This window comes from Canis lupus, chromosome 3 (genome assembly GCF_048164855.1).
Source record: "Canis lupus baileyi chromosome 3, mCanLup2.hap1, whole genome shotgun sequence".
Taxonomy (NCBI): Eukaryota; Metazoa; Chordata; class Mammalia; order Carnivora; family Canidae; genus Canis; species Canis lupus.
The window spans coordinates 26303381-26325353 of NC_132840.1; the positions used below are offsets into that span (position 1 = coordinate 26303381).

At 51.2% G+C, this 21973-nt stretch overlaps 1 protein-coding gene across 5 annotated transcripts in view; it reads right to left on the minus strand.

Moving 5' to 3' along the window:
• The window catches only part of SPSB1 (splA/ryanodine receptor domain and SOCS box containing 1), a 69049-nt gene that overhangs the window by 17149 nt on the left and 29927 nt on the right, over positions 1 to 21973 (minus strand). Inside the window, exon 1 of one of the 5 annotated variants that reach the window (XM_072819748.1) lies at positions 10918 to 11074. The exons of 3 other annotated variants lie outside the window; for them this stretch is intronic. Coding sequence is in view for 1 of the 2 variants with exons in the window: in XM_072819744.1 (XP_072675845.1) it covers positions 10680 to 10853 (174 nt within the window). In the remaining variant the exon portion in view is untranslated. Of the gene's footprint in view, positions 1 to 10679; positions 10898 to 10917; positions 11075 to 21973 lie in introns of those variants that run through there. One more of the 5 variants, XM_072819744.1, reaches the window with a different exon arrangement.

Consider the following 21973-nt stretch of genomic DNA (forward strand, 5'->3'; position numbering starts at 1 on the left):
CCCCATCTCTCCCTCACTAACGCTACATATGCATCATCTTTGATGGGTCAAGTCAGTTCATGGTTCATTGCACAAGGGGATGCCTCCCCAACCCTCCAATGGGCAAAAGCATCCCTCCTACTATCCCTTGCAGCTGCCATGGGCTGGGTGACCTGTGCCTCCAGGACTCATCCTGTCCATAAAGGAATTCCAGGTGGACCCCTGGATTCTAAGCAGACAAGTTTCCAAAGCCTCCGGCTCCCACTGCTGCTACAGAGAGCCAAATTAAGGTGGTCTCAGTCCAGGATCAGGGACCAAGGCTCCTGTCACAAATGCCCGCTTTGGAGAGAGTTTGCTCGGGCCACAGCTCTCCATAGGGAGGAACACTAGAACCTCACAAACTATCTTTCCTTTCGTTTCTCAGACCCCTCCGGGTATGCTCTTCTGTGCCGTCAGATGGCAGGGAGGCCAGATCTGGAATTGGTAGCTGTGCAAGGAAGGATGCCCAGAACTACATACGGATCCCTATGGGGTGAGAGGAGCCAGAAGCATCCTCATGGTGCACTGCTGGGGCGGGGGGGTGTCTGTGACCTGGGCCAGGGCTCCATCTTAACCCCAGGTCTTTAGTGATCTAAGGCAGCAATTTTTTCTCAAGGGGAAGGGAACAGACACAGCAAATCTGTGTCTCCCGGGCACACATGGCAGGAGAACGGTGCCATGTTCTCACTCTACGGGTCAGAGTGAAGGGATGCTGGCAGACTGCCATCAGTGAGAGGGGACAGGGAACCATGTGGGATGCACAGGGTTAAAAAGGTTGGGAAGGAACTGGAGAGAATGTGGGGGAAAGTCACTCACACACAGGTGTGGGGGTGTGTCCAAGACATGCCACAGAGCAACCCCCATCCAGGTGTAAAACGCCCAGCAGTCCCCCAGCAGGTGCTCTTCCAGGGTCGTGTCTATGAAACCCAGGAGCTCTGCACAGGGACGCGCTCCCTGCCCTACGACCACACAGCCCTGAGAAGGAGACAGCCCCTCGGACTGCTGGCTTATAAATGTAACGTGATGCTCTTACATTTTAAAAAGTAAATTGGAGAACAATACACAGAACATGATCCCATTTCTGTAAGAACAGAATTTAAGAAGATTCTATCTGTGCACATTTATCTGTTTGTAGACATGGAGAAAGGGCTAAATGAATAAACATCAAACCTTTCACAATGGTTAACCCTGGTGGGGGGGTGGTGAGAGGGAAGATTTGTTCACTTTGAACGGTTTGGTTTTTTTTTTATGAGGCTCCACACCCAGCGTGGAACCCAATGCAGGGCTTGAACTCACTACCCTGAGATCAAGACCTGAGCTGAGATCAAGAGTCAGACGCTTAACCACGGAGCCACACAGGGGCCCCGACTTTGAACGTTTTTTGAATTGAAATTTTTTTAAACGCAAGTGTTACTTTGGTAATGAAATGATTTATAAGCGTGCGAAAAAAGAATAAAGGCTGGAGAAATACTGACAGTACACTTCCATCAACAAGTGGTTCCCAAAGCAATTCCTAGAGGCTCTCCACTCGTGTCACTTCGTCTAAAGCAAGCACAGGATAAATGTTTGATTTACGCAGGAAGATACACAGGAAGGATCCAGAGTCAGCAGAAGGGCTTTTAAAATAAAGGGTAGGGAGGGATCCCTGGGTGCGGCCCTGGGGCCATCCCAAAGAGGGACGTTATTCCTACAACGATTTCCCCCAAGACTTCCAACTGCACTGCTTCCAATTGGCAATTTTAATTTGCCCAGTAAAACCAGGGTAGCTACTAGTCTCCACTGGCCCCAAACAAGAACAGAACTGCTCTGTCCCGACACCTGAGACCCATGGCGGCTGCACCCTTGTTCTGTGCTCAGTGAAGGCCAGGTGAGGAAGGAGCACCTCAGCGGGCAGAGACAGGGGAGGGACAAGAATTTCAACCCTTGGCTCCCCGAGCTCAGCACCTGGCCGCAACGCTATACTGTCCCTTGGCTTAAAGCCACGCCTCTGCAGTTCCACTTTCCAAAAAAAAAAAAAAAAAAAAAAAAAAAAAAAAAAAAAAAAAAAAAAAAAAAAACACTTTGGAGTCAACTGGCCCCAGAGCCCACCTCCACTAAAAACTACCCCTCTGTCTTGTTTAAGGACAAGTCTGTTGAATGGGCATTAGTCTCTGACGGAGACACATCCAAGGGGACTAGTGACAAATGCACGGGGTGGAGGGTGAGGGGAGGGCACACACTCACCTCCCTTTTAGCTCAAACCCCCTCAGCGTGTCCGATTGACCCCAGAACAGTAAAACCATTGTTTTGACCCAAGACGGGGAAAGAATGAAATTCAGGATGTGGAACAAGGTGACCTATTTATAAAGCCTCCTTTCACCTGAAGATCAAATAAACTCCCTCCCTCCGCCTCCCCACCTCACACATCGGTGGTTGCAAGCCCAGAATTTTGCAAGAGAAGCATGCCCAGGAGCGGTCTGTTATTAGATCAGAATACAACCTCTGCAGCCTGGCTGAGTGGCTGCCCGGCTCTGCCTGCTAATTAGGGTGTCGTGCTCCTGTGAGCCAGGACTCGGAACCCTCTTGGTGGGGGAGCAGGCGCGGGGTGTCCGCCATGAGAGCCCGGCCACGAAGCCCCTGGCACGGGTGTCACCACCAGCAGGACAAGGCCATGCGGTTACAGTCCCCTGCCCCAACCCATCTGCCCGCTTGAGGAGAGATGCCTGGGAGCACCCAGGACAGCTGTGTGCTTCTCAAACAGGGATATAAAAGTAAGTCTCCCTTAGAACCACCAACAAAAAGTATTGGTCCCTTCTGGAAAGTTCTGACAAGTGATTTTGGAGAGAAAATCCTGCACGGTCCAGAGCTCTAGCCTCTGACCTCAAAAGACCAAGAATGCACCTGCTGTAAACACCTACAGAAGGACCCAAATTACTCACGGCACTTTCAGAAAGGGTGCAGATCAGTTGAACCTTGCCCCTGGGAAATCGGCATTACATTCATACAGAGACTAAAAATTAAAATAAAGAGTCACGACTGCAGCCTGAGGCAAGGTTGTGACGGCAGCAGCCTGTGCTTAGTTCGGATGAGAAGCCTTGTTCTTGGAGGGACCTCAGTGACACACAGTGACACATGGGGACCTGACCAAAAGTTTACAGGGAGCTGCAGATGAGCCTACACTGGGGGCTGGGCGTCCATCAAACTGGGCCTGGCTGGTACCCCAGAGACAGGGAGCAGGAGGGCAGGGCGGAGAGCTACACTCGGCCAGCTCCACAGGGACAGCCCACAGGAGCCCAGGGGAAAGGCCGGGGTACACAGGGCTAAGGGGCAGAAACCTGCCACCCCCAGGAGGATCTGGGGGCCTCAGTGGTGAAGCCTACCCTCCCTGACACAAGTGCCCGGAGGAGCCTCCGCAGGAAATAAGGGTTCTCTCAGGAGCCCTGGCATACTTCTAAGATACCAGTTGGCCTGCTCACCCCAGAGCCTGCGGGCCTGGAGCGATACCCCTGCCACCTGCCCCCATCAGGGAGGCCCCAGGAACAGAAGTCTGACCAAGCCCAGGCTTTAGGGCCTGGAAGCCTGAATGGGAGCAGGTGACACTCTCGCCTCCTCTGATGGGATTTGCCAGCTGGGAAAGGCCTCCTCTGGAGGGGTCCCTTGAGACTCGGTGGGCTGGCTGCCAGGGGAGTTAGAAGGCTGGTCTGCTCATCCTACCCTGCGACCCAGGTGATGCTCTCAAACCTCCTGGGGGCAGAAATGGTTGGGGGGAAGCAGCGCTCATCATTTCAATGTGGAGAAGCTAAAGTGCTCAACATGGCATCGGGCACACACAGTAGGTACTTACTACATGTTGCATCCTGCCTTCTCCCGTTCCCTCTTAACACCAGGGGACATGGATGGAATCTTGAATGTCTAGTGCAAAAGAGCACTGAGCCAGGGGATACTAGGCCACTACCAGTTATGGCCTTAATGGGCAGTCCAAGGAGCCCAGTCCCACCCAGGGGGCATCTTGGGAGTGGCTTGATGTCACTTGATGTCACTTGATGTCCACCATACTGCCCGAAGGAGGTGAGGAGGCAGGAAGCCCCAGGTGGGGATGAAGAACTTCACAAAACTCCAAACTAAATAATGTGAATTTCTTAGGTCAGGACCAGGGACAGAAAGTCCCAAAACTTTTCTCCAGCAGGAGGTAGAGGCCGTAGGGATATTCTACGATGATGCTCATGATAGCTATGGTGAGCTCACCCTGAGCTATGATGATGCTCAGGGGTGGTTCTCAAAGTGGGGTCCCCGGATCAGGAGGTCAGCATCACCTGCTGGTGAAGCAAATGCTCGGGCCCCACCCCTGACCCACAGAACAGAAACTCTGTAGGTGGGGCCCAGTGGTCTGCGTTCAATGAGCCCTCTGCATGATTAGGAGGCTGCTGGTTCAAATGAATTACGGCTCAACATTTTGGACTCTTGAATCCATGTGAAATAAGAACTGCCAGGCTCGGATTTACAACACCATTTTTTAAAGAACTACTTGTTCTATCTTGATTTGAAATATTTCAAGTGTCATACATGCTCATAAGAAATCTCAATCCAGAAACGTATAAAGTGTAAATTAAAGTGTCCCCCTCCCACTGGGGGTCAGTTCACTAAGGGGAAAGGATCACACCCACATGCTACTCCCCAGTTGGCTTTTTCCAAGTCATAGTATATTAGCTCCTGTGTCAATTTTATGTGTTAGGAGCCATATGTTATTCCATCATCATAATCTGTCACTTGTCTCTAGAGATGAATGTGTAGGTTGCTTATAGTGATGGTCATGTGTGGGGTTAGGGATTTCTCCTTGGCAGGGTGGCCTGAGACCAGCTTCCTCTTACTAGTTCATGGCTACCTTTTCTCTCATCACTCTTGAAGTCTTGGACCTCAAGGCCCCACCCTACTGTCCATCTTTAGCAGAAGAAGATTAAATGTCAAAGGAACCTCCGACTGGGCTTCCTGGTGTTGGGACTGGCCATGGTGCCTGGAAGGTGTTCAGATTTCTGCATAGCTAGCTGGTACAACTTCTTAACCCACAATGGCTCATGGACTTCCTCTTCTATGTTGCTGGACCTCCTCCTCCTCTCCTGTCAACCTGGGAAGTTCTGAACACCATCTGGGCTGCCATCTTGACAAGAGGGGCTCAGCAAATCCAAAGGCAGCGAATAAACCAATCCTGAACTTCCAGGCTGGCAGAAGGGTCCAGGTGCCATACCCCCATGGCAGCAGCTTGTCGCAGGGAGGACAAGGAAGGAAGTGGCCTCCCCAAGCTGAGACTTCTTGGGAATATTACACAGCCATCCAAGATGCTGGCTGGAAGGACCACTGTTCAAGGGGCAAGAAGAAAGGTCTGCGGTTTCAGATGAAATGAAGATCACCAACTGTATCTGCCCAAAGAGTAAAATCTAGAACATACTATAGAGGCATGCATGGGAAAAGAGATGACAAGGAAGCCAGAAAACTGAAAACGTGGCTGTGTTTAGTGTGAATTTCCCTTTCTTTCATATTTCCTTACTGTTGTTTTATTATCGTTGCAAAAACATACATGGATGAACTCCCATGTCTGTCAGTAGACGAACAGGTAAACAAACTGTGGATTATACATACAATGATGGAACATTATTCAGGCATAAAGAAACATAGAGGATTGACACAGGCTACAACATGGATGGACCTTAAATGAAATACTTGATGCTGGGTGAAAGCAGCCAGACATAATAAAAGATCGCATATGGCATGAGCCCACTGATATGATAAAGCCAGAAGAGTGACTCCATAGAGACACTATGCATGTTGGTGGTTGCCAGGGGCTGGGGAAGGTGGGGAGAAGTGAGAGTGACTGCTAAGGAGTTAGGGCCTCTTGTGGTGGGGGAATTAGAATGTTCTGGAACTAGTCAGAGAGTGGTTGCACAGTATCATGAATGTACTAAATGCCACTGAATTGTACTCTTGAAAACCGTTACGTGAATTTCACCTTGACAAACAAAAAAAGCACAAATGGATGACAGATGCCCACCTGTCCAAAGTGCACACGGCAGGAGGTGGGTGTGGAAGCGGCGAGGAAGGCCAGGAGCCGAGGAGGTCTGGCAGGTGGAAGGAGGCCTGTTCGCCAGGGTTACACACAGGGCCATGGCCAACAACATTCATATGTGGGGAGTAAGGAGCCTTCTAGAGCTGGGCTGCAGCTGCTCAGTGCTCTGCTCCCCACCACCCCCCTCTTTCCTCCAAAAGAAAAAGTGCAGAGCTGTGGTTTGGCAGACCCGCTGCCTGGACACAGCACCTGTAGATCGAGTTTCTCTGGAGGAATCTGGAGTGTGTGCCTGCATCTCTGTGCCTGTACCCAAAATGTGGTGTGGGGAGGGGTGACAACACATGCAGGAGCACCCTGCCCTGAAGATGAGGCTATGGAAGGACCCATGTCACAGTGATCACTGTCTGTGCTCTCCCCACTTGGGGAGCGAGGTGGGACAAGGAAAGCCTTGCTAGAATTCCCAGGCCCCTGCTTTTGCACAGAGCAAGTCAACACCCCAAGGCCACTCCAAATTGGCAGAGGTCCTACTTTGCGATACCAGGAAACCATTCTCGCAGCTCAGATCCTGCTCACTCCCTCTGTTTATGACGCTGGTGCCCGCCTGCCAGCTGCGATGCCACACCACAGGGCTTTGGCCCAGGCTGGGGCATGGTTTGACTGGACCTGTCACCACATGAAAACCTGTTCTCATGGGTTGAGTTTCTGTGTTCTCGTGAGGATTATTGCTCACAGACCTGGAAAGACCTAAGCCTCTTGGGCCAGGTGCCAACATCTCCCACCGACCCTCTGCGGCTGGACTCACTCATATAAAACATGGAAAGTTGGGCAAAAAACAACCACCCTTAAGGTCTATGTGCATACAGAGGTGTTACAAAATATCCAGGTTGCATACTCACCTGCTAGGCCCTGGGGGTCTGGGGGGCACCAGCTTCCCAAGACCCTTTCCTCGTTTCTTAGTCCCTGAGTACCTCAACTAAGTGGAAAATTCAAAAGTATGGGCTGCACATGGTTGGTGTTTAGGAAAGTAGGAGAGTGCCCCACCTATGCTGCCAGAGAGCATCTCCCCCCCCGGTGGAAAGTGCTAAGAATGGGCAAAATCAGCAGGACAGTCACCACAGAAGTGATCCAACCTGAGAGGTGGTCTATACATGTTCAGCTCATGAACACTTGGGAAACAGCCAAATCCAAGTAAGGTGCCTTAAGGTCAGAATTCATTCCAAAAAATTAGGCACCTACAATATACATAGTAGAAACCATTGCCTTTGTGGAGCTTAGTCTAGTGCGTGGGGGATGGATAGCAATCATTTGAACAACTCATGCAGGCTTCAAGGACAAAGGTTTTTATCTGTTGTGCTCACTGTGGCAGCTCCCATGCCTAGAACAGTGCCTGGGGCAGAGTAGGTGCTCAATAAATAAGTGTCGAATGAGTAAATATCTAATGCAGGGTCAAGTAATACAGGTCAAAGAAAAACAAGGCAGAGTAGTGAGGACAGAGCAAGGGATGGGAATAGGTAAGGGAAGGTTTCTCTGATACTGTGATATATGGACAGAGATCTGGATGAATGAGGGAGAAAGCATGAGCCTGCTTCAGAGGAAGAGCATTTTGGGCAGAGGGAACAGCTGGTGCAAAGGCCCTGAGGTGGAAGCATGCTTGGTATGTTGAGAGAATAACAGAGGGGCCATATGGCTAGAGTCCAGGGAGGGGAGGCTGTGGAAGGAGGCAGGGTAAGAGCTCTGCAGATGGCAGGCACACAGGCCCTGTGAGCCAGAGTAGGGACTCTGGATTCTGTCTTCAGTGTGATGAGAAACCAGCAGAGGGCTTTGAGCAGGCAGGGGGCACAGTCTGACTTCTGCTCTAACAGGATCCTGTTAGGCTGCTGTGTTGAGAAGAGGTTGTTGGCAGCCAGAGTGGAGGCAGGGAGACCAGCTGAAGAGTCAATGCAAGGATGTTGCTTGAACTTGGGAGGGTGGTAGAAGCGGTAGGATCCAGAGCGTAACCAAAATGAATTATAACCCAATAGGTGACATTAGGCCTTGTCTAATGAAAGGGCTTGTTGGAAAAAGGGCTTGTTTAAAAAAGCTAGTGGTGAGTGAGGACACAGACTCAGAGCCTGGGAAGATGGCGGCCTAACCTATGGGCCCTCTTGTTACATCTGCCCCGATGGGGACAGCAGATATTGGTTACAAAACAGGAGGGCCATTCAACAGGTTCCCCTGAGCTCTGGTTCTATGCTTCCCATTTGTCACCTTCAGAGGTGAACACAAATCTTTAGCACACCTGACTGTCCTACTCCTTACTGTATGTAAATAAATTACCTCAGGTTTATACCCCAGTCTATGTGAGTTTGTTAGCTCTCTCTAAACTACATCCAAATTGGAAACACTGGGGGGAAAAAAATCCAGTTCCCGAATCTACAAAATGTGGATGGACCACTATGACCCCAAGGGCCCAGATGGCCCCCTTGGGATCATCATCTGAGTAGCCCCAGTGCCTTCATCCAAGACTTCTTGGAACTGCAACAGGGTCAGTCAAGGGCAACTTGTTTACCAAGTGCCTACAAAGATGGAGAAGACACAAGCAGTCTGGAGTTGGGCCACTTGGGTTTAAGCTTCAGCTCCATGAGCTGGGAGACCTTGGGCAAGCTCTCGCCCTCCTCTGAGCCTTGCGTCCTCCACTGGAATGACAGGGGCATGACTGCTTGGCACCATGGCTTTGCTCTGAGGATCAAATGAGGAGCCCATAGAGAGCTTGGCACTTAATAAAGACCCAACACTGGTGATGCATTTGTAATTTAGGGGTTTGAGGAGAAGGGAGGGCGGGAGGGAGGGAAGCTGGGAGGGTTTCTTGGGAGAGCATCTCTGGTAGCTGTCCAGTGGTGGAATGCAGTCATAGAACAACCCCAAAGAACAGCCGCCTCAGGGTGTCCATGACTCAGCTCGGTGGCTGCCTCTGGCCATCTCAAGCTCATTAATGCAGGGAGAGGCCTCCTCAGGAAGCCCTCAGGTGCCAATGCCCCAAGGCCAGCAGTGGTTTTGCCTGCCTCTGCCGGACACTCCCTGGTGGCTCCCCAACGCGCCACCCCCCCTGCTGCGCCTGCTCCAGGGCGTGGTGGCAGCTGTGGCTGTCCTGGGCTCTGCTGAGGCCCTGTGGCCGGAGGAGGCCGGGACACACACATCTGGAGAAGTTTCTTGGGGAAGCAACTTTGATCTGGGCTGAGTCTATCCTACATATCACATCTGAGAACACAAAAGGAAGAAAGGGGAAGTGGGGAAAAAGGGAAATTGGCCCAATATCCATTGAATGGGCTAGTGGGGCAGGGGGGCAATCAGGCCTCAGGGAGGAAGAAGCCAGAAAGGATGTGCTTGCTTCTCCAGCAAGCTTGTCTGAACAACTTTGGAGACGTGAGCCAGCCCAGGATCGGCCATCCGAGCCGAGCCAGGTCCCATGGGGCCCTGGGTCCCCGTGAGGGCTGCAGGTGCACCCCACAAGTGCACACCTCGACCGCCTTCAGAAAGGTACTTCCTCTGCAAGCTGGACTTGCGGTGAAGTACAGGTGGCAGCAGGTTACCTTCCCGGGGAGCCGGTGGGAGGGGGGGCAGAGGATGCGGCCCGCCCCCGCCAAGGTCACAGCCACAGGGAAGCTCAGACCTTAGACCCAGGTGTGGGGACCCTGTGCTACCCGCCCTGCTGTGGCTGGGCCCCCCAGGGACTGCCTTCCTGGCCAGGCAGCGAGTTTCCACAGCTGGAGGAGGACCACAGCTCCTCTCCCGCCGAACACTGGATGTGTCTAGGGCAGTCCCAAGTTTCCGTTCCCATATCAAGAGCGCCTCTTTTCTGCTGAGGCAGCAGGACCTGCCAACAAAACAAGCGGCCAGGACCCACGGTTTTCGTAACACAACGCCTTCCCTTGAAGCGCAGTGAATCACCGAGGTTTAATCGGATCGGCAGCTGGGCCGGTGGACGGCATCTGTGTGACGGCGCCCCGGCGCCCCCACCGCCTCTCCACCTCTCCTGGCCCCCAACTGCAAAACCAGACACGACCGCGGCCCTGCACGCGGAGCAGTCCAACTCCTTCCCCGAGGACACAGCTGCTTTCGGGGCCAGGGACCAGCTGGTTACACCTGCAGCTGGCGGGGAGTGCAGAGTCTCGGGCCTCCCCAGGTGATCTGCGCCCGGGCGGGGGGCTGAGGGAAGGCGGCAGAAGGCAAACGGAGGGGCGTCCAGCCTCTCCAGGAAGCAGTCCTGAACGTACCTGGCTCCTAACAAACCAAATCTAGAAGCCGACAAGTTTCACAGAAGTAACGGGGAAGAGTCTGTCACTGCCAGACCCACCGGAGCAGGGGCACCTGAAAGGGGCTGTAGATTCCCTGGCCCACACCTTCTAGAAGCCTCTGGCCACTTGGGGTCTGGGAAGACCCAGGTTTTGGTGACACTGTTCCAGCCCTTCCTCTGCTCACAGTCCGGCAGGGGCTCCCTTCTACCCACCCTCAAGTCCTCAGCTCTCCAAATATCCTCAATCCACCAGCGACCCACGCCAGCCGTGCCACTGCTCTCTGGGAGCCTCACACTTTCCTGCAGCCACACATGTTGCAGTGCCGACCCTGTCACTTCAAACAACCCCACCTGCTGGAATCCAGTCCGCCTGTCTGTCCGGGCACTCCTGGTCACAGAGCCTTCCCGGGTCAGCCTCATGCACATCTCCTGCTCCCGTAAAAAAAAACCTCTGCCAGAATCACCTCCAGACCCTGGGTCCTGCCAGAACCTAGAAGGCAGGGCCCCTGTGGCCCCAAGTGACATCCTGGCTGAGAGCTGCCCCACACAGCCCGCCAGCAAGTGGCCTCACAGTCTCCCGGACACCTACCGGCAGATCCAGAGTTCTGGAATGTTTGGGGCCAGGGCCTGCGAAAGGCGTTGGGAGAGAAGCCCACGGGCCCTCAGGCTGGGGGAGCGGAGGAGGCAGCGCCCCCAGCCCTGCCAGCAGCCCGGGTCTGCAGGTCCCCCAGACCTCTCTCGCTGGGGCTGGATCAGCCCTGGCCTGAGTGAGCTCCACCGTCACCAAGGGGAAGCGGCCCTTGGTTACCACCGGCCTGGAGAACACAGAAGGCAAAACAAACAGTGGAGCCGCTCCTCCACTGACTCGCTCCTCGCTGCTGGGAACAATTACAAGGTTATAGGCCAGTTTTTAAAAGCCCTCCAGAAGGGAGGCTGTGGGCCCAATGGGAGGCCACTCTGTAACCCATTCCCTTCCTCCTGCTGCTGCTGCACCCTCCCCAAGAGCCAGGGAGCCTCCCTCCACCCCAGTCAGGGCAGCCCAGAAAAGCAAGGCCTGAAGTCACAGAGGAAGCGGGGCAGAGGCAGGATCTCAGGCAGACACTATACCCATTTCGAGGTTTCAAAACGACAGATGGGCCCGGCTTGGCAGCGGCTGTGAAGGTGACATCCCCAGACCCCAGTCCAGCCTGCAGGAGCAGCCTCATGACAGCACTGTCCCCTGAATCCCCTTCCCAGCCCCCTCTGGCAATGACCAGCTCTCCTGTCCCCAAACAACTTGCCATGAAACGAACAGAAACTCACCAGCTTACTGGGCTCCAGCTGGGGCTGGCAGGCGATGGGCCAGGATGGCACCGAGGCCATGGCCAGACTCAAGGCTATCCTCAGGGGGTACTCCGGGCCCAGTCTGGGTACTGATCCCCATTTGCCTCCTGTCAGAGGAGACCCAGAACTCCAGGCAGTTGGGTCACCCACGGGCAGAGGCACCTCTTGGCTGGGGCCTCAGTTATGTCCCAGGTCCCCAAGAGCAGAAATTCACAGGAGGGATACATTAGTGGAAATAGGGTAGGGGGGCAGCCCCGGTGGCTCAGTGGTTTAGCGCTGCCTTCAGCCCAGGGCATGATCCTGGAGACCTAGGATTGAGTCCCACGTCAGGCTCCCTGCATGGAGCCTGCTTCTCCCTCTGCTTGTGTCTCTGCCTCTCATGAATAAATAAATAAAATCTTTAAAAAAAAAAAAAAAGGAAATAGGGTAGGGGAAGAGCTGAGTGATACTCCTCACCCCAGTCTCAAGGTGTCCCCCAGGTGGTGGGGGAGGGGCCCATGCCCCCTTCCCTCCCCCACTGTGGATTTATACCGAGCCTTTAATATCTTCCAGCACCGATTCAAGCCCTGCTTTCTCTCCCTACTTCCACACTGAGAAGGTGGGAGCATCCCTCACTTCCCCCAGGGGACAGATTGCTAACTCTGGAGAAGGTATGTGGCAGTGGGTCCAAACCCCCAACAAAAGGAAGAGCCATGAGAATACCTGTCTTACCTTTGGAATCACCCCACCCCCACTCCTCCCACCCCACCAGGCACAGGAGTCAGGTTTTCCCCAGTCTTAGTGAAGTCATGCTGGTCTCAGGCTGGAAGACCCCACCCTGGTTTCAGGGGCCTCCTAGGGCACAGATAGAGAAAGAGACAGAGAGATAGGGATAGAGACATAGACAGAGAGACACAGAGAGACACAAGATGAGGCAGGAAAGGAAGCACGGGGAGCAGGAGGCAGGGGCCTGGAGGCCTCAAACCCTCAACAAATGTCCACTTGGGACTCCAAGTGACTAGAGTGTCCCCATCAGGAGGGCAGGGCTGAGGATGGGTGTGGGACCTGCCCACAGAGGGGCTGCTAACCAGGGGAACCTTTTCCATGTGAGGCAGGAGGGTTAGCGCCCATGACCGGAGGGGAGAAGGGTGGCAGAGAGCTGGGATGCACCTCCTCCCACCCCCAGCCTTACCCTGCTCCTTCCCCGCACAAAGCAGATTTTCTGTTCTCAAACCTGGGAGGTCTTGAAGTTAAAACAAGCTGACAACCTCAGTGACCAGGCAGGCCAGTGGCTCCACGGCCTGGAAGGGAGAGGTCACCTGGCCAGGTGCAAGCTTCCTGTTTGGGGACTGGCTCTGGGGAGAGAGAGGGGACCAGTGGCAGTGGCAGCTCCACCAAGCAGGCCTGGAGGCTTGGGGGCGGTGCCCCCTCTCCTTTTAAAAGGCACCAGTACCTTTGGAGGTGAAGGCCTGGCTCCCCTGAGTATCGGAGCCAAGCTCCCAGTCTCTCTGCCCCACCTGGCCAAGTCTCTGCTTGTCTGAGAGGGACCAGGGGCCAACTTCCGCCCCACCCTGCCCCTGTCACGGAGCTGTTCTCTCGGTGGGGGTGGGGGTGGTGCTGAACTGCGGGGTTAGTCTGAGATCCCCACTCTGACATGCTGGGAATTGAAATGGAGCGTTTCTAGGACAGCCAGACAGAAACTATAGGAAGCTCCTCCCCCGCTCCCTTGAGTTGATAGTTTCTTCCAGACCTTCAGGTGTGGACTTTGCTCTGAATGGGGGAAGTGAAAGGACCAAGACTCATTGGACTAAGACCTCAGACCCTCCTGGGAGCACCCCCTTCCTCTGTCTCCCTTGAGGACTCCCCACTGGGGCAAGGGACCACTGCTGCTTTCCCCAACAGGAGTTCAGCTAGGGAAGAAGTCACTGGGCGGTGTCTTCTGTTTAAAAATCTGTAAACTGGCTTTCTCTTTGTAGTCTCTCTCCTCCCACATTAGAGGAAAAATATAAACCATCAGGAAAAAGTAAAAAGCTTCTTGACACAGCCTTGTTCTTTTCAACTACAAGGATCTGTCCAGCAAATGTGATGGTCTGCCTGTCTGGCAAGGCAGAGCCTGGGTGGGGAGACCGAGGCAAACACACCAGAGGTGCCTGCAGCCTTGTGGGAGAGTCACAGCAGAAGCAGGTGTATGACCTGCAGGGCTGCAGAGACAGGTGGGGGGCGAGATGAGCCGAGAGAGGCAGGCAGGAGAGACACTCTGGGCAGAGAACCTGGCCAGTGGTGATGGCGTATTTGGGAACCCAAGGGAGGTCAAGTGATTAGAGTAGCAGGAGCATTTAGGGCAATAATTAGCGAGCATGAGCGCAAGACAGGGTCTGGAGCAGGATGGTTGAATGTCACTATAGGGGGTCAGGACTCAGGCACTCGGACCAGCTGGGGAGGTATCAGATCAGAAAGTTCATCTGGCCCCCTGGGCTTCCAGAAAGCACTTTAAAAGGAAAGCTAATGAATGTCCTCTCTTTCCATGGAACAGTTACAGTTGCTCTGCTTAATGAAAAGTGCCATGAGGGGCAGTGGCTTCATAAACACAGCAAGTGATGCCCTTTTATTGTCTCCAGGCTTGGGGACCCTAGTAGAGGAGGTGGCCTCTTGTGTGCCACTCCCCCTAAACACTTCCTCGAATACTTCTTGCTTTCTTTCTTTTACTTTGGGGGAGGTAGGTTAAGAACCAGGAAGGAAGAAAAAGAATATTTCTTTTAGGTAAACAAAATTTGAAATGCGTTATCAACCCAAGAAATACTATTTCCAACCAACAGCATGAGTAACGAATATGTAGTCTGCAAGAGGGCTGAGAGAATCAAAGACAATAATAGACGTGAAGAGGCCAACATTTCCCAGCACATAGTGGATCCTTCAACAATACCGGATGTTCACGCAGACCTCACTGTGAGGGGGGCATTTTTGGGGAACTTTGCACTTTTTACATATTGATGTATTAGGTGGCATAATAATTGTTGTTCACATGATATTCAAGGGGTCAAATTTTAACTCCAAAGATCATCCTCTAGCCACTGACCACAGAACCAGAGAACCATTACTTTCTTTTCAAGCACAAAGAGATCTTAAAGACCACCTAATGGGGATGCCTGGGTAGCTCAGCGGTTTAGTGCCTGCCTTCAGCCCAGGGGTGTGATCCTGGAGTTCTGGGATCAAATCTCACATCGGGCTCCCTGCATAGAGCCTGCTTCTCCTGCCTGTGTCTCTGCCTCTCTCTCTCTGTCTCTCATGAATAGATAAATAAAATCTTAAAAAAAAAAACAAAACACCATTCAATCAAAATGCTTTTTTTGGTAAAATGGTGCAGCTGCTGAGGTAGGTAGTATGGTGAATCCTCAAAAAAAATTTTAAGACTTTTTAAAAAATTACTTATTCATGAGAGACACACAGAGAGAGGCAGAGACACAGAGGGAGAAGCAGGCTCCCTGTGGGGACTCCGATCCCAGAACTCCAGGATCACGCTCGGAGCCAAAGGCAGACGCTCAACTGCTGAGCCACCCAGGTATCCCTTGAATCCTCAGAAATTTAAACACAGAATTACCATTAACATATGATCCAGCAACTCCAGTTCTGGGCATATACTCAAAAGAATTGAACGTGGGGTCTGGAACAGATATTTGTATGCCCACGTTCACAGAAGCATTACTCACAGCAGCTAAGAGGTGGAAGCAACCCAAGTGTCTATGGATGAATGCGTGGGTGAGCAAACTGTGGAAGATCCATACAATGGAATATTATTCAGCCTTAAAAAGGAAGGACATTCTGACGTGCTATAACACGGATGAACCTTGAGGACATTATGCTCAATGAAATAAGCCAGTCACAAAAAGACAAATACTAGTGATTCCACTTCTATGAGGCACCTGGAGTACTTAGATTCATAGATGGCAAGGGGAATGGTGGGTATCAGGGGCTGCAGAAAGGGAAGGGTAAGAGTTAGTGTTTCATGGGGACACAGTTTCAGTCTGGGAAGACGAAGATGAGAGAGTTCTGCAGGTGGATGGTGGTGAGGGCTGCACAGCAGTGTGAATGTGCTTGACACCACCGAACTGTACACTTAAAAGGGGTAAAAACGATAAATTTTATGTATATTTTATGTAAGAAATGCTTTATTTTAGGGGCGCTTGGTAGTTCACTTGGTTAAGCATCACACTCTTGATTTCGGTTCAGGTCATGATCTGGGGGTCATCGGATTGAGCCCTGCTTTGGGCTCCGAGCTTGGTGTAGAGTCTGCTTGGGATTCTCTCTCTCTCTCTCCCTCTGTCCCTCCCCTCTGTGAATGCACTCGGTTGCTCGCTCTCTCTAAAATAAATCTTTTTAAAAAAATGTTTTGTTTTATTGAAAATAAGGAAGAAAAACCTGAGGCATAGAAAAATTAAGTGAGGAAAAAGGGGTCCCTCTACCCTGAGCTACCAGAACAAATGCTGAACAAGGCAAAGGGATGTGGTCAGCCATCCCTGGCTGTGGCCCCCCATCCCCACCCCCTCAGCCAACTGTGGCCAAGGTTGTCCACACATGGAGCTGTTTTCCAAGGAGCCCAACTAGAGGGGAAAATCGGTCCAAGCAGAGAGATAGAATGTCACCATTTCTTTGGCTAACGGGCTCCAGAGACTTTTTTGCCAACCTCCCTTCTTCTCAGAATAAGGAAAAGAAAGGCCTGAATACTGACAGGCTGCTTCCAGGCCCAGTCTGAGGGGGTGGGCAGTGGGGGTGTTCCCCCACTATTTCACACTGGGGGTGCCTCACAAACCCAATGGGGAGGCAGGACCGGCAAGAGATATAAGTGGGCTTGGAGAAGAAGATAATTTCTGGAAGGCCGAGCCCAAAATGGCTAAGAAGCTGGGATAGGTTGCTGTCCAGGAAATGACTCATGTCTCCCCTGGTCCCTTGGGGCTGCTCTGGGAACAGACGCTGCAACAAGGAGACAAAGGTTCTCGAGGTTCTCACAGGAAGGCGGCTTCTGGCCGATTCCACCAGGGACTAGAGACCTGAGAGACACCTGGGCTGGTGGGCACCCTGCACGGCCCACGAGGGCGGCTCAGTGCCCGCTCCGGGCTGACGAGTGTGGAAATGGAGCTGGAGGGCCACCAGCCCAGGGTGCGCCATGGACTCGTTGCCCGCTCCTGCCACCACCCACACTTCCTGTGGCCTCTGTCACCCTCCACACGCTCAGGCTGCTGAGCCTAACAAGCTGTTGTGGGGCCCCAGCCACTTCAGGGGAAAGTGTTCTTCTAAAGTCATGACCTCCTCATCAATAAATCGAACAGCCTAAAACAGATTCTCCATCTCTCAGCCTTGTGAAAATACGGACTGTGTCCTTGACCTTGAAACATTGGTTTCGCGCTGGGCGAGGCTCCCACCCCAGCTCCTCTGCCAGCTCTTCCTCCTGCCCCTTAGACACAGATGCTCTGGACAGTCCCTCCCTCCCGGGGGTCCTCTGCTCTCCTGGCTCTAGGGAGCATCCCCCTTGACCTTGACGCGTCCAGCAGATAGCATCTCTCTAATGCCAACCCTGCCCCCACCCACAGCTCCCCCTACCCCACCCCGACTCAAGGCCTCTATATCTGCCGATTTCTCTCCTCATCCTCCCATCCTTCCAGATTCAAACCCCTTACTTCCCTGTACTCTTCTTGGCTTCCCACATTAGCACCAAATGTTATAAACTCCTTGCCCCTGTAATTGCTCCAATCTGTCCCCACTCTCATGTTTAAGTCACTATCACTGGCAAGGAGACCGCAAGAGTCCCCAGACTGGCCTCTCTGCCCACAGCGTCTCTTCGACCCAGCCCACACAACCAATCTTCCCGAAACGCTCTCATGTAGATGGCTTCCTTCGTTTTGAAAATGTCTAATTCAAAAACGTATAAAAGGGATTTGTATTTTCAACACCTAAAATGAACAGCTGTCAACGGTTTGTCACATGCGCTTCTGGTCCTTTTCCTGCGCAATGGTCAAATGGCCAGAGGACGTGAATAGGCAATTTGGGGAAAAAGTAAATGCAAATGGTGAATAAACATGTATGGAAAGATGCCAGACTTCCCTGGTACACAGAGACCCACAGAACTGAAGTGATAGAGTTATCCGTTGTACCCCCAGGTTTTTAAATAGTCAATGCAGAGATCTTGCTGGTGGGGAGGGAGGAGCTGGCACCCACGCGGCCAGTATGGTCTCAATGCATGCAGCTTTGGGGAAACAAAATCGAAACAGAAATCATCCCAGCAATTGCACTCCTGGGGCTTGGGCCCACAAGGATAAAAGTGGCCGTAGTAAGGATGTCTGCATAGGGTATATATTACGGAGACACTGCCATTGTCTGCTGCTCAAAATTAAGTGTATTGTCATGGATGGAAGAGTCATCAAGTGGATAGCTCTGGCACATCTGTACCATGAACCAGTACACAGCAATTTCAAAAATAAGGTTTACCTTATGACCCAGCAATTGCACTACCAGGCATTTATCCAAAGGATACAAACATAGTGATTCGAAGAGGCAACTGCACCCCCAAGTTTACAGCAGCAATGTCCACAATAGGTCAACTATTGAAAGAGCCCAAATGCCCTTCCACAGATGAATGGATAAAGAAGTCATACACACACACAATGGAATATTACTCAGCCATAAAAAAAAATAAATCTGGGATTCCTGGGTGGCTCAGCGGTTAAGTGCCTGCCTTCACCCCAGGGCATGATCCTGGAGACCCAGGATCAAATCCCACGTCAGGCTCACTGCATGGAGCCTGATTCTCCCTCTGCCTATGTCTCTGCCTCTCTCTCTCTCTCATGAATAAATAAATAAAATCTAAAAAAAAAAAAAAGAAACCTTACCATTTGCAATGACGTAGATGGAACTAGAAGGTATGATGCTCAGTGAAATAAGTTAGTCAGAGAAAGTCAATTATCATATGATTTCACTCATGTGGAATTTAAGAAACAAATGAACATAAGGGAAGGGAAGGAAAAATAAAGTAAGATTAAAATAGGGAGACAAACCATAAGAGACAGTTAACTCTAAGAAACAAACAGGGTTGCTACAGGGGAGTGGAGTGGAGGGGATGGGCATTACAGAGGGCATGGGACAGAATGAGCATTGGATGTGATACACAACTGATGAATCACTGAACTCTACCCCTGAAACTAATGATATACTATATGTTAACTAAATTGAATTTAAATTAAAAAAAATTAAGATTAAAAAATGAGGTAAAACCACACCAGTGAATCTGGAGACATTTCCACATGTGTTCAGAGAGAAGAGTCATGGGGACCATGAAAGATGAGCCTGTTTTAATAGAATAATGCTGTCCCCAAAGATATATGCATATATATCACTGGGCAGGCAGGGCGGTATGGAGCTAGGTACTTGGGGTGTATCAACCTTCAGTAAGAGATTTATGTCAAAGTAAAAACAACTAGAAGATAACATGTTGGAAAGGAGGCGGAGAACTGGAAACCCTGTACGGTCTTGGCGGGGATGTAACATGATGTAGGTGTTGCAGAAACAGTACGGTGGTTCCTCAAAAAAACTAGAAGTAGATTTACTGTAGGGCCCAGCACCTCCACTTCTGGTTATATGCCCAGGATTGCCAGCAGAGACTCAGGCAGGTATCTATACACCTGTGTTAATGGCAGCATTGTTCGCAGCAGCCAAAAAGCAGAAGCAACCACTGATAGGTGAATGGATAAGCAAGATGCGGGGCGCCCACTCAACGGAGTACTACTCAGCCTTAAAAAGGAAGGAAATCCTGTCACACGCTGTAATGCATATGGCCCTGGGGGACATTATGCTAAGTGAAACAAACTAGTCCTAAAAAGACAAATTCTGTATGATTTCCTTTACCTGAGGTTCCTAGAGGAGTCAGATGCTTAGGGATAAAAAGTAGAGTGGCAGTTGGGTGGGGGCAATGGGGATAACAAAGTATATTTACTATGATGAAAAAATAAATTTTAAAAATGACTTTTAAAAAAGCTGTTCTATACAAAAAAATAATAGTAATAATAATAATAATAATAATAATAATAATAATAATAATAAAGGTATCGACAGGCACGTAGGAGCCCAGAAGGGGAGATTGCTGTCATCAGGTGTTAGGGGAGCGGGCTGTCACCCACTCCATGCCCAAAGGATAAACTTCCAACCTGAGCACAAGGTATTCTAGAAGAACCTAGTGGAATGCTGGAAGGCAGCAGAGGCCCGTGGATGGACATGGCCAGCCCAAGGTGACCTCACAGGACCGAGACAGGGTCCATCTTGACCTCACTCTTCTCCTTTTCTCTGATCCCAGCTGGAAGCCAGAGGGAAAAGGAGTCCCTCGACATGGTCCACTGGTCCAGCCCCCAGGACCGGGGTCAACATGGGGTGTGGCAGGGAATGATCTGGGGGGGTGTGGAAGCCCCAGCATAAGTCCCAAGATTGTTTTTTTCTAAGCAAAGTACAATGCAGTATAATACAGGTGTCACCGTTTCAGTGAGAAAGAGAAGTAGAGTATATTATAGGCAAGGTTACATACACACAGCAGATCTGGATGGACCCCACCCCCCCCAAGAAAATGACTGTATTTGACATTCTATGGAGGGTACCAGGGTATCTGGGGAACAGGAGTTGATGGGAGGGGTAGACTTTTCACTATCTACTGTATTATGCCTTTTGAATTTTGAACCCGAGGGATACCGAGTTGTTGTTTTTTGGGGACAAATTTTCAGTTTTACAAGATGAAGAGTTCTAGAGATAGATGTTGGCAGTGGTTGTAAAACCCTGTAAACATGGTTAATGCTACAGAACTATACACCTAAAAATGGTTAAGACATGCTATGGACTTTCAGTGTGCATCCCCAGAAACGCATATGTTGAAATCCTAACCCCTAATGTGATCATACGAGGAGATCAGGCCTTTGGGAGGTGCTGAGGTCAAGAGGATGGTGAATGGGGTTAGTACCCTTATAAAAAGAAACCCCAAAGAGATGATCTTTCTCCCTGCCGCATGAGTATACAATAAAACAGCTGTGTACCAGCCAGGAAGAGGGTCTCACCACACACCACACCTGCCGGCACCCTGATCTTGGATGTCCAGCCTCCAGAACTCTGAGACGTACATGTTTGTTGGTTAAGTCCCCTGCCTGCGGTATTCTCTTGCAGCAAGCCAAGAGGATGAAGACAGATGGTAAATTTTATTTTTTTTTAAAGATTTTATTTATTTATTCATGAGAGACATGGGGGGGGGGGCGGGGGACAGAGACACAGGCAGAGGGAGAAGCAGGCTCCATGCAGGGAACCTGATGTGGGACTCGATTCCCGATCTCCAGGATCACACCCTGGGCTGAAGGCAGCGCTAAACCGCTGGGCCATCGGGGCTGCCTATAGATGGTAAATTTTATTATGTGTACTTCACCGCAACGTGAAAAAAAGGATGGAAAGACATGCTCCAGGTTAACATCGGTTTGGGATGGGAAATGAGAGAGACAAAAGGGAAGAGGGTTGTAGGCAGACACGAAATAGTCTCCCAAACGTGTCCGCCTGAAGATACGAATGTGTGTGGTCAGGCATCAGGAGGCTAATGTGGGGACCTCAGGATCAGGCGATTTGTACTTCTGTATATTTACATATCCCATATCCCTCAGCCTTCACGGTGAGTGCACATCGTAATCAGGAACAATAAGTTATTTTCGCCATGTAAAAAGATGACATACAGAAAAGCACAAGTGTTGATAGCACCAAACTCCATATTTTTTTCGTGCAGAATTGACAGCCGTAAGCAATGCTGCTTCAGATCGAGTCGTGTCTCCTGGGAGCGTCTTGTGAAAAAATCCCCAGCAATACGTGCATGCCATCCCCTTGGAACATGCATGATGTTCATCAGGATGTTCTTGCTCTAAAGCCCGGGGTGGCTCCGTCCAGCCAGTAGGACCAAGTCCAAACTTCTGACCTGGGCACCAAAGGCTATTCCCACACTCACCTCAGCTCACTTTGTCACAGAAAGGCTCGCTCCACCGCTTCGCTTGCTCTGACCAGCTACTCCCACCCCCGCCCCTCCATTAGACTCACACACCTGCCAATGTCAGGTCGCCCCACTCATCTGTCACTACAGAACCAGGAGACCCTCCGGAATCCCCTGGAAGTTGCACATCACCTTGAACAACCAGCTAACTAACCAATCAACCAACCAACCAACCAACCAAGTACAAAGGTGCCGTCTCTTTCCTCTCCGTATACTGTTCGCCTGTGAATCAACCTTGGTGTCTGCCCCACCCTAACTGAGACTCCTAGCAATTGTTCAACAATCGTGGGTGAGA